Source organism: Hydra vulgaris, chromosome 08 (assembly GCF_038396675.1).
Source record: "Hydra vulgaris chromosome 08, alternate assembly HydraT2T_AEP".
Taxonomy (NCBI): Eukaryota; Metazoa; Cnidaria; class Hydrozoa; order Anthoathecata; family Hydridae; genus Hydra; species Hydra vulgaris.
Window position 1 is genome coordinate 64955179 of NC_088927.1, and position 12322 is coordinate 64967500.

The window sequence follows — 12322 nt, forward strand, 5'->3', positions numbered from 1 at the left end:
GAGCTTTAAAACTCTCAGTAGTTGTATAGTCCAAATAACATTGGGATGTTGCATATTAAAACATTTTCCAGGGCCAATGATACAAGGGGTAACAAGTGCCCTTACTAACTACTCACCCTAATTTTATTTTATTATAAAGGAAAACATTTTAGAAAAAATCTTTTTAAAGGATGTCTTTAAAATTTTTTTAAATTTACTTTTTGTTGTTAAAGTAATAAAAGTGAAAGCTCATATAACAGAGCACCTCAAAAATAATAAAAGTAAAACTGACTAAACATAAAATCATTCTATTTGAAAACAGGTGAGAGCTATTTTTAAGCATTTTAATATTTAATTAAGTTTTAGCATTCATTACTTTTATTTGGTCTTTTTTTGATTTCAACAAAGGCATGTTTCTCGATTCTGCAATTGCGTTACCTTAGTTCAAGTTAGCTTAGTTATTTAATTCTTATTCATTAAATGACAATTTAAAAGGTATATTTTATGATAACCTTGCCTTATTTATAAAAGTTTACAACTGAAACTTATCAATATCATATAATAGTTAGTTCTTTAGTTACTTAGTTAATTATAATTATATGTATTTGATTCATAAAATTTAATTAAGTAATTTGTTTTGCCGCGTTTTGAATGTTTTTTCAGTTAAGAACTGTTTCGCAAGTTGTGGTGCAAAATAGTTTCGTTTTGAAAGAAATTTAGTTTTTTATCCTTATTTCAAAAAATAAAACTATGAAATGTAATATATTGCAATAAAATAAAATCTTATTATAAACATTTTTGTGTACAAAAATTTTGTTTTTCACAAATATACCTGTTTGACCTACAAACTTTCATTATAAACTTCAAAACGTCGTTTAGCAAAAGAGCTCGTTTTGCAAGTGCTACTTCTGTTAGCGCTGCTTTTGTATGTTGCAATATAGTTTTCATAATTAAACTTGCGAAAGGCTACATTTCATAAGTAGCTTTTGCAAAATGAACATTAACGGTTTTTTTTGTTTCGGAAAATTCCTGATTCTTAATATCCACCCGAAAGAGTTTTGTTTTTCTGGAATTGTACAAAATCTTCCAGTTAACAACTCTGCTGTAAGCTTTGATTTTTTTATTGGTGATTTTTCACTGTATAATCAATAGTTAGTCACAAACTTTTTAAGACTTTATTCACCGTAATTCACCGTAATTCACTGTAATTCACCGTAACTCACTGTAATTCACTGTAATTAACTGTAATTCACTGTAATTCACTTTAATTCACTGTAATTCACTGTAATTCACTTTAATTCATTTTAATTCACTGTAATTCACTGTAATTCACTGAAATTCATCGTAATGCTCTTGGTTTGCGATGCCTAGGTTCTCATTTTGAATTAGTCGTTTGTCATTTTAAAGTTACTTTATTAAACATGCAAAAAACTGTTTGTTTCATTCATCTGCTAGGGCAGATTTTTTATAATGTCACAGTTAAAATTTAAAAAAAATTTATAATCTTTTATAAAATAACAATTTAAAGATAACTAATGTAAATAATCAAGTTTAGCATATTATAATTTAAATAAGATAAGTTAACTAAATATCAAATAAATTAAATTCAAATCTCGGTATCTAAAAATTTATTTAGTTATATATGACATACAATACATTGAAAACACTGTAAAGAGAAAAACAATAACAAGTAATTATTTCAAATGATTAGTTTATACAACTTTGAACAAATATTTTCAACACTTAGGTGCATATCAAACTGTGATGAAAAAATGAATCTTGGAGAGCGTGTTATTTATTCATTTATATGCTCAGATTGTGCTTTTGAAAAGTAAGCAATTTTTTTGTTACATTACTTAGTATCCATGGTTCCACAATTGTGTGGTTTAAAGGGGTTTACACAATTTTTCGTTTAAACTGTTTAGAGTGTTTTTTTTGTATTAGACCACTAAAAAGATAACAATTCAAACCTTTACCTACAACAAAATTTGGGACAATCAATGTTTATATTCTTTTAGATATACTGCTTTTCTAGAGAAATTTACCTGCCCTAATATTGTATCAGTTTAATTTCGTGACATGGACAAGCAATGTTTAACATAAAAGTCAGAAGAAGCAACATAACTTTTGAGTTATGTTGCTTCTTTTTTGCTGTCTTTTTTATTATTTTTTTTTCTAATGCTTCAATTTTTAGATTAGCTGTAAATTGGACTATAAAAAATGATTCTGGCGTTGTTCCTTTGGAGATTTCATCAGTAGGTGCTACAACTACTGGTTTTCTGACCCCAAATTTAACTATAAATAAAGATATTCTTCTTGAATCAGCTAGATATACTTTTATTGTTGCGGTTGGTTTTGCTGATGAAATAAATAGATCTATTTTTAAATTTACAAAGACCACATCTACGAAACCAACTTCAGGGTATTGCAATGTGGAGTAAGTTTTTAATTTAATAATATATTTAAGTAAAGAAATAATTTTTTTAAACTTGAGTTTTTAAAAATATAATTAATGAATATAAATGAAGTTTAATTAAATGTTTTGTAAATCCTTTAGTTGTTGTTTTAATGGTAATGTTTTTGATATTGTTGTTTTGTGTAAATATAAATTATAATATATATATATATATATACATATATATATATACATATATATATATATATATATATATATATATATATATATATATATATATATATATATATATATATATAGATATATATATATATATATATATATATATATATATATATATATATACATATATAAATATATATACATATATATATATATATGTATATATATATATATCTATACATATATACATATATATGTATAGTATTTAAATATATAATATTAAAATATATTATATATTTAAATATATATTACTTAAATATATAATATTTAAATATATTATATATTTAAATATATATTACTTAAATATATAATATTTAAATATTTATTACTTAAATATATAATATTTAAATATATTATATATTTAAATATACAATACTTAAATATATAATATTTAAATAGTATTTTGAAATATTATCTTTATTTGAATTTTAAAATATTAAAATATGCTGCATTTTCAGTGCTATGAAAGAATGTATGCATAAGTTACTTTATTTTTTTATCTTATATTATATATTATTTTAACTTATTTTATATTGTATTCTATATTAAATATCACACTATATTTTCTTTTCTTTTAAAAAACAAAATATTTGTAAATGTTTTATATTGTTGTATAAGACCCTTTACATTGAAAATGGACTAAAAAATATACTAAATATTAAACAATAAAGCTTAAATTTCTCTTAAATTACACAAAGAATAATTACAGCGCATAAAAAAGAGTAGGTATAGATTTTTTTTATCTCAAAGGAGGGTTTAAAGTACCTTTCAACATATGATTAATACAGTATACATTTTATTATACATATAACATATAACAAACACTTATATATATATATATATATATATATATATATATATATATATATATATATATATATATATATATATATATATATATATATATATATATATATATATATATATATATATATATATATATATATATATATATATATATATATATATATAATAAAAACAGTAGGTTAAGATTTTTTATCAAAAGATATGGTTTAAAGGACCCTTATACATAACACCTCTTCACTCTATCACATGTCTCTTTGTTCTTTATCAAGCTTTCTCAGAAAGCATGTGCGGTCACACGACCTCTCCGTCCACGTTCAAAATAAATTCATACACCGACCACGGCAGTTTGCATCTTTTAGCTATTAAAGGGTTTCAATAATTTGCAATAAAAAGCTAAAGTTATCCAAAGGATCCATTTGGAACTACTTCTCGTCGGATTTTTCTCGGTTTTTCGGAGTTTTGGACTTCGAGAGAAATCGAGAAACCTCGACGAAACTTCGACGAGGTTTTTAGAAAATATCAATTTTTACTTGTAAAATAATTAAATTCTTATTTTTTTTCTACGCTGCTTTTACAATAGTTCATGCTGTTTTCAAAATATAAGTGTTCTCTTTGTTCAATACCAACACCAATTTACATCACAAAGCAATTAGTAATGCACAGTGGGCCTAGTGGTAATGGTTGAAAAAACCTCAAAAAAATTATTCTATTCAAAACCATATAAAAAAACATTCTCGTACTTTTCCATCGCACTACTTCCAAAACTCTTTTGAGCATAATAGTATCTTTTTAATAATATAAGATTTTAAATCCACAAAAATCAGTTGTGGTATAATAAAATGTAATGCATAATAAAATATCTTTTTTTATCAAAAAAGCAAGAATTTTTTAATTTTTAAGCAAAGATTGTAAACAGTAACTTTTAAAATATTATGCGTGTGTGATTTTAGTTAATGTATTTTAACTATTTAATAGTTTACCTTAACAAAAAAATTTTTTTAAGTTAAGATCATTATTATAATATATACAAAAACTGGTCGAGGTAACAACGAGGTAAGCTTTAAACATATAATACATTTTTTTTTTACAATAATGTCGTATATCGTAGGATCAAAATAACTTTGTCCACCATAAGTCTAATATTCGGCCACTGTGTATTGTGGCGAAATTATGTAATAAAATGTTATCACTAGTAAAAAATAGTAATAATTAATGTTTCATTATACTTACCTATTAGAATAAATAACTTAATTAATAACTTAAAATGTGATAACTTTTCACAATTAAAATAAAATTAAGAACAAATATCTATCACAGTCAAATTGATAATTTTTCTTTTATTGAGAAAAAGCGTTTCTGAAGCGTGGAAATACTTTAATAAAGTTGTGGTAAATGATAAGAAATACGGAGATTAGAAAAAATGCCATTATAGAACTGCTTGTCCAGGAAGCAGCACAAACGGCCTAATTGGTCACGTCAAAAGTTGCGAGAAAATAGATTTAAAACCATCCAGTTCCAGGCCAGTTTTGACTAAGATGTCGTTAAACTATCTTCTTGCCAAGTTGACAGCTCTTGATGGATATTCGATTAGGTCCATAACTCAATCTGAAACACTTAGAATGCTTTTTGAAAATTATGGGATTAGTTTGCCCAAGTCAGCGTTCACAATTTCAAAAAAAATTAAGATGTTTTATGCTGAAGCCAAATGTTTAATAATAGCTGAATTGGCTAGATTGAAAGCAAAAGGAGAAAAATTTAGACTAACCGGTGACGAATGGTGTAGCAATAGAGGTAGAAGATACTACAATTTAAATGTTCATTACGAGCGAACATTTTGTTTAGGAATGGTAAGATTGCCAACTCCTTGTTCTGCCGAAACATTAAACATTTTGATAATGCAAAACTAAAAGAATTCGGTATAGATGATGAAGATGTTGCAGGTAAAACTACGGATGGCTGTAGTTGGATGGTGAAATTGGGTACCATATTTAAGTTTCCACATCAAATCTGCCAGAATCATTCAATTCATTTGAGTGTTTGTGATTTGATACACGCTAAAAAAGATTGTCGCGAAACTGTGAACAAAGAAACTAAATTAGATATTGAAACAGAAAGACTGAAGGAGAGACTAAAGGAGAGTTTTTTATTGAGTATTTGGAGAATGAGATTGAGTATGACGAAAATATCGAAAAAAATGTACAGAAACTTCGAATACTAATTAAGTTTTTAAAATATTCATCGCTTCGATATGAAGTTCTTAAAAGAATAATACACAAAATTTACGGATCTTCGCATGACAAAGGACTGTTGCTCGACAACTGCACTAGATGGAACAGTGTTTTTCAGATGATCAAAAGATTTTTGGATTGCTTAGAAGCTATAAAATAAACACTCGAAGAACTAAACTGCTTATACATGTTAGATGAAATTGACTTGGATTTCTTAAAATCGCTGTCTGACTTATTGGAAGTCATTGCTGACGCTGCAGTTCGCTTGGAAAAACCAAATATAACAGTTTTGGAGTGTTACATCGTTATGGAAACGTTAGTAGGGAAATTGAAGGAACTAGAAACTAACATCAGTTCTAATTTTGATGAGGCGTTAATTTCCAGATACGAAAATTGTAAAAGTATTATGTTGGTATCATTGAGTCGTTATTTGCACTATCCCGATTTTTTTAAAAATAAAAACCACACATTTTTTTACGCTTCTAAAAAAGATATTCAAGTTTATGCTGCAAAATTATTTGATCAACTATTTGCAGCAAAAGAAAATAGTCTCCAAACAAAATCAGATGATTGCGCTAAAAGCAAATAAGAAGAACCATCACAATCAACATCTTTTTTTGCCGCAATTCAAGAAGTTTTATATCAAAATCAATCAACAGCTGAAAAGCCAAAAAAAGTCAAGACCTTCACCGATCAGTTAAAAGAGTACAAAGTAACTGGTATGAAATCAGAAGCAGTTTTGAAATTTAAACAAGCCATCCACAGAATTCAAGCAACTTCCTCGGAAGCAGAAAGAGTTTACTCCTCGCCTTCCAGATTTGTCACAAGTTTCGTAGTTCGCTTTCTGATGAAATGATAGATGTTTTCATCTTTTTAAAATATTATTTTAAAAGATATTCAGAGCAAATACTGTTTTAAATTTTTTTGAGTTTTTACTATAGGTACCCCAAGAAGTCTTTATCACAGAGCACTGCGGAAGGGCATTTAACTGAAAGTTCACGCCTTATTTCTAACCAATGCCGGTTAGAAAGCCATTTATTATGTATAACTTGTTCGTTAAAAGATTGTGGTAAGAAAAATATCTAAGTACGAAGAAATATATAAACAAAAATTTTTTTAAAGTTTATTATTAATTATAAGTCGAAATATATAAAATTAAAAAAAATAAATATAAGAACAATGTTTAATTATCAACTAGATAGTTTAATTTTTTAATTTATAACAAAGTTTTATCGAGACTCCGATTTTTTCTCGACTCCGACGGAGTTTTTTCTCGATTTTGGATCCTTTGAACTTATCTTAAAAAAAAACCAATACAAAAAAAAAAAAAAAAGGATCGCAACAAATGTCAAATTTTAATTAAATAAAAAAAAAAATTTTAATAACTTAAAAAAAAAAAAAAAAAATTTATAAAATTTTTTATATAACTTTTGTAATCTTTTTTTTTTTAGGCGGTGGCTGTTATATTTAGCTATCGAATTTGATAAAAGTTAAGTAAAGAAACATAGTATAAATTGTAACAGTTTTACAACATTTGAAAATTTGATATTTAATTTATTCACGATTTTTATCAGTCCGTATATTAAGACTAATTTGCTATTTAGGGGAGACCAAAACTTATTGCCTCTGTTTTTACATTTTAAGCTCTGCAGCTCTATCGGCAAAAGTTTTGGTAGATATTTAAGCGCAGTATTAAAATGTATAAACTTAAGTAATACTTTTAGTTTGCATTCATTATAAAAAAACCTTTTTTTAGGTCTTTTTATTGGCTTAAAAAAAAAAAGGTTGCCGACCCACTCCACCCTGTGAAAAGTTGGCGCAAACTATATAATGATTATTAATATGCTATTAAGTGCAAAGTTTATAGAAATTTTTTTACTGTTTGTTTTGGCAACAGTTTTAAACCAAAATCTAATATTACTTTTAATTGTATTATACAATAATATTTATATGTAATTTTAGTTCGTATTGCAGCCAAAACAGTAGCCCGATTTTTAACTGTTAAAAAAAATCTTTAAAAAATGGTCAATTCATGGCAGTTGTTTTTCGACCAGTGTTAAACTGTTGCTTTGCCATTACTCATTTTAATGTTACTTTAGTTCATTTTGTTTGTTTTTTATATTTTTGTTTTTAATAATGACCAATACTAAAACAAACTTGAGAATTTGACTAAAAGGGATGCCTTAATATAGCTGGAAGATAAAGTTGAAATAAGTCAATGTTTATCTACCTAAAAATGAAACACAAATATTAAAAATAGAATGTAGACTTTTTTTTCATTTTTCATTATTTCACTTTCAACAAGGCTGCAAGTGACCACTATTACAGTTGGGAGTAAATGGATGAGAAAAGATGAAGTTTATAAAGCAAGATAACTATTGACAGATGACTTAAAATATTGAAAATTATATGAATCAGGAAAACAAGATGAAGGAGACAAATTTCAAAGAACTGATGTTCAAGAAAAAAAATTAGATGAATAAGAATTTTTAGAGTACTTAAGAACAGTCACAGTAAAAGGATGAGACTAAATAGAATAATGAGTAACACACGAATGTATTTTAATTATGAATAAAGGCACAAGAGACGCTAGCCTTTAGAGAAGTGCCCATTTTTGTATTTGTAGAAAAGAGAAAGAGAAGCAACAATGGTTGGAGGTTGGCTGCAAGGGCAGGTCCAGCTATGTTTACAATGCGTTTTTGAACCATGTCTAAGAGAGAAAGGGCATCATTAAAATATGGAAACAGTATTCCATACAAGAACAGATTTGAGATTTATAGAGATAAAGAATAGAATGCTGAGTAAGAAAGTGGCCAGCAAGATAAAGAGATGCAACCTAAGCAGATGCTAATTTTGCAATGGATTTGATATATGGTTTCCAAGAATGACTGAATTTATTAGGTAATCCTAGAACATAAAGGGTAGATGACTTATTAAGTACATTACCGTTCATAAATATAGAATGATTTAGATAAATGTGATAACAACTACCTGAAAATAATGAGTTTTTTCTGAGTTAGAGTTTAACAGCCACTGTGAGCCCCATGCTGTAGCAAATGTGAGATCCTCTTTGAGCTCAAATGCCCCCTCCAAGCAATCAGAGAGTGTTGGCTTCTTATCATGATAGGAATAAATGGTTGTATCATCAGCGAACAATGCCAACTTAGATGTGAGAATATCTGGAAGATCATGTAAATTAAAAAGATTATAGGGCTGAAGGCAGAACCTTGAGGAATCCTTGTAGTGACACGATATGAAAAAGAGTGCTGTCCATTGAGGAGATCTTTAATACTATGATTGGTAATTAAGCATTCAATAACCTTAAAGATGTTACCTTTATACACCATAAGAAGTAAGATGATATTGATGAAAAGTTTGTAGCAAACAATTCAGCTTTGTCTTTAGGTGAGGTGACAAAATTTTAACCGTACACGAGAGGTGAAGCATCAGTTTTGCCCTTTTTATAGATACTGCTAAAGATTCTCCAGAAGTCATGAGAGCCTAATTTTTGAGAATAAATACAAGATTTCCTGACCTGAGAGTAGAAAACTTTGACGTTAGTCAAAACTTTTTTACAATGGTTTCTAGCAATAGTAAACAGAAGTCTGTTTTCTGGAGAATTGTTTTGTTGATAGATATGGAAGTATTGGTTTTGATTAGTAGTTGCAGCAGCAGAATGCGAGGAAAACCATGGAGAAGAGTTAGGCTTGAATTAGAATAATTTAGTGGGAATAAAAGTTCCATGCCAGTCTGAATCCAAGAAGTTACATAAGAAGCACATTTTTCAGCAAGAAAAGGACTAGCAAGGGCCATCATGAAGAAAATCATGGAAAGAGTCCAGTCAGATTGTTGTAAGAGGTTGAGTCAGCCTAAACGCCGGCAGAGTCACTGACACTAAAGCCAAGCCATTCAGTGTGATGAGAATTAAAGTAACCAACAACAACAATATTGACGAAGGATAAAGAGAAAGTGCCTGGTTAATTTGATCAGAAATAACATTAAAAAAAGTGAAGCCTTGAGATGAAGGAGAGCGATATAGATCAAAGAGAAAGGCAATGTGACGTGGTGCTAAATGAAAGCACATAAAAAAAAATAGTTTGTGGATTCAAACCTAGTTTCCGGAAAAATGGGTGAATGTAGATGCCCAGACTATTGGAGTCATTACATATTAGCAAGACTATTGGAGTCATAACGTATTAGTGGAAGATAGCCATTAATACTAAGCTTACAAGATGAGACAGCCGAACTCAAATTAGTTTCGCAAAAAGCAAGTAAGTCTGGAGAACTTTGCAAGAGATAAGACTTAACAGAAGAAAACATGACACTGTTAGTACTCTGATATTTTAAAGCTGTTAATGGAACCAGCCTCTCTAAGAACGACCACATAGTTTTATCAATTTGAACCAATTTTCCTGGATGCCTAGTTTGCAAAGCTTGATTAAAAGCACGATCAATTACAATTTCATCATCTAGTAGCATTGCATAAAGAAAGTTTTCTTCACAGCATTAGCAAAAGTTACCCTGACGATTTATCAATACATTCTTTTAAACTCTGTTATCTCCTGTTCTTTGATAAACTGTATTATTTTATAAAGCAACCTTTTTTGAAGAATACTTTTTACGTTATTTGTTTTTTCCATTTAATTCAGATATAACATGGAGAATTGGTAGCTTTGACTGGTGAAACAAACATCTAATTCTAATTTTACAGACAAACCATCATTCACACCAGTGCCAGAACATTAATTGTCTGGAACTATTGCTTATATAAATCTTAAAGAACAACTGTTGAAAAGAAAATGTTATGACCAGAAAAAGGATTGTTTTCACAAGTAAAAGTGAGACAATGTTTATATTAGATGGTTTGACACAAGGCAGATTTGACACAGTTTGGCACCCCATTACTCTTGTTTTTCATTGTCTTGTATTTTCAAAAAAGTCATTTGCTCATTTCAAAAACTAATGAATTTTTGTCTTTTTTTCCCTCTACAGCAATTACTTTTAATTGTAAAACTTCTTGACGGTGCACAGAATCAATTGAATTAGCCACTCTTGTTTTTTCACAAAAAGCCCTATATTCAGATATTAGACAGTCAATTTTTTTTTAAATTTCAATTCACCTCCCCAAAGCTATTAAGCCCAATGTAGTTGAAGAGTCTACTTTAGTTGTAGTTATAACTCTCTCTCAACTCTATAACTCCACAATACGAATCTTGACAAACAAGGCCGCTGCGCAGAGGAATAAGTTGAGCATGGTACTACCAAGGACGTGTTGGGGATTGAACTAGGAACCTCTTGCTTATGAAGCGAGCGCTCTACCACTACCTTACTACCATGTTAATTAACGCAGCTGTAGTAGCATCACTAATTTCAAATCTTATTGCAGCCTTAGCTATATTAGATAAGTCTAGTACTATTTTTTATTAACTATTTGCTCTTCAAACTTGTCACTTTCAGCTGTATCTAAAGTGAAGGATTCAACACTAAAAAATTTATCTGAACCAACTTCTGATATTGTTTGAAGATTTTTCTGTCTAATTTTACTTACAGCAGCCTCTTTCCTCTCTCTAATAGACAATTTTACAACCCTTGTTGCCACTGCTTAATCCACCCTGTCTAAACTCCAACTCCTTTTTGGTCCTATCTTGGATCATTTGTCCTTTAAATATTCTTTTACCTTAACAGAGACCAAAAACGAGTAAGTTATTATAAAATTGAAAGTGTTTTAATTTAAAGTGGCAATTCAATGAAATATAAAGTCTCTATCAAATGATTAGAGATAAGCAATTAATGCTCTTTTCTTTTACTTAACTACCATTTTTGTGAAGTATATTTGTAAATGCATTATGATATTGGTAAAAAATATTGCATGTATTACTTTTTTACTTTTCTCACCAAGACAAGCTATGTTTCATTGTGCACTCACTTTTCTCGACATCAAGCTTGCCTAAATGTTTATTGTTTTACTATCAAATCAAAATCATTTTGAAAATGTTTGTTGCAAAAGCTTCTGCAAACTTTAGAAGGTAGTGGTGGTGGGGAGGGGGGTTTAGGGTACCAAATTTGTAACAACTCATATAAAGTTCACTTAACATTTGAAAAAATTGTTTTTAAATTATTTTCACCTACCTTTACAATTATTATTAATTGAAATATCACACTGACAAGCAGACAGATCAAGCAATATTTTCAGATCTTTTCTAACCAACTTATACTCGGTATATGGAAACGGCTTAAAATGTTCTGAAAATTTTACTTTTTAATGGGTTATCTTTTATCAAAGGTTAAAAAAACTGACTTTTGTAACGCCAATTTTTAAGTCAATAATTAATTTCTGTCTGTAAAATAAATCATTTTCAAACTTGTAACCATTTAAATGAGCTGTTTCTAAGTTGGCAAGTTGCTCACATGTAAATTTTAGGGTTTTCTACTCTAAAATCTTTTCTACTAAATATTATTTCTACTAAACCTTTGAAGGTTGTCTAAGCGTTTTTGAGCTCTTGTTGATATCATTATGAGTTCATTATTTAATTAAAAAATAAAGTCAGAATCTTTCATTTAGTTTATTAAAGTAAAATGTATTTTGGAAATTTAAATATGTTATAAACAAATATTAATGTTGTAATTTCACATAGAAACATTATATAAACAATTTTTGTATTTTTTTTTT

The 12322-nt window shown here is 28.1% G+C and overlaps 1 protein-coding gene across 1 annotated transcript in view; it reads left to right on the top strand.

The window, feature by feature from the left end:
- Window positions 1-12322, top strand: part of LOC105846130 (polycystin-1-like protein 2) — a 194334-nt gene that overhangs the window by 39589 nt on the left and 142423 nt on the right. Inside the window, exons 5-6 of the mRNA XM_065804171.1 lie at window positions 1727-1810; window positions 2174-2416. Coding sequence (XP_065660243.1) covers window positions 1727-1810; window positions 2174-2416 — 327 coding nt within the window. The remainder of the gene's footprint in view (window positions 1-1726; window positions 1811-2173; window positions 2417-12322) is intronic.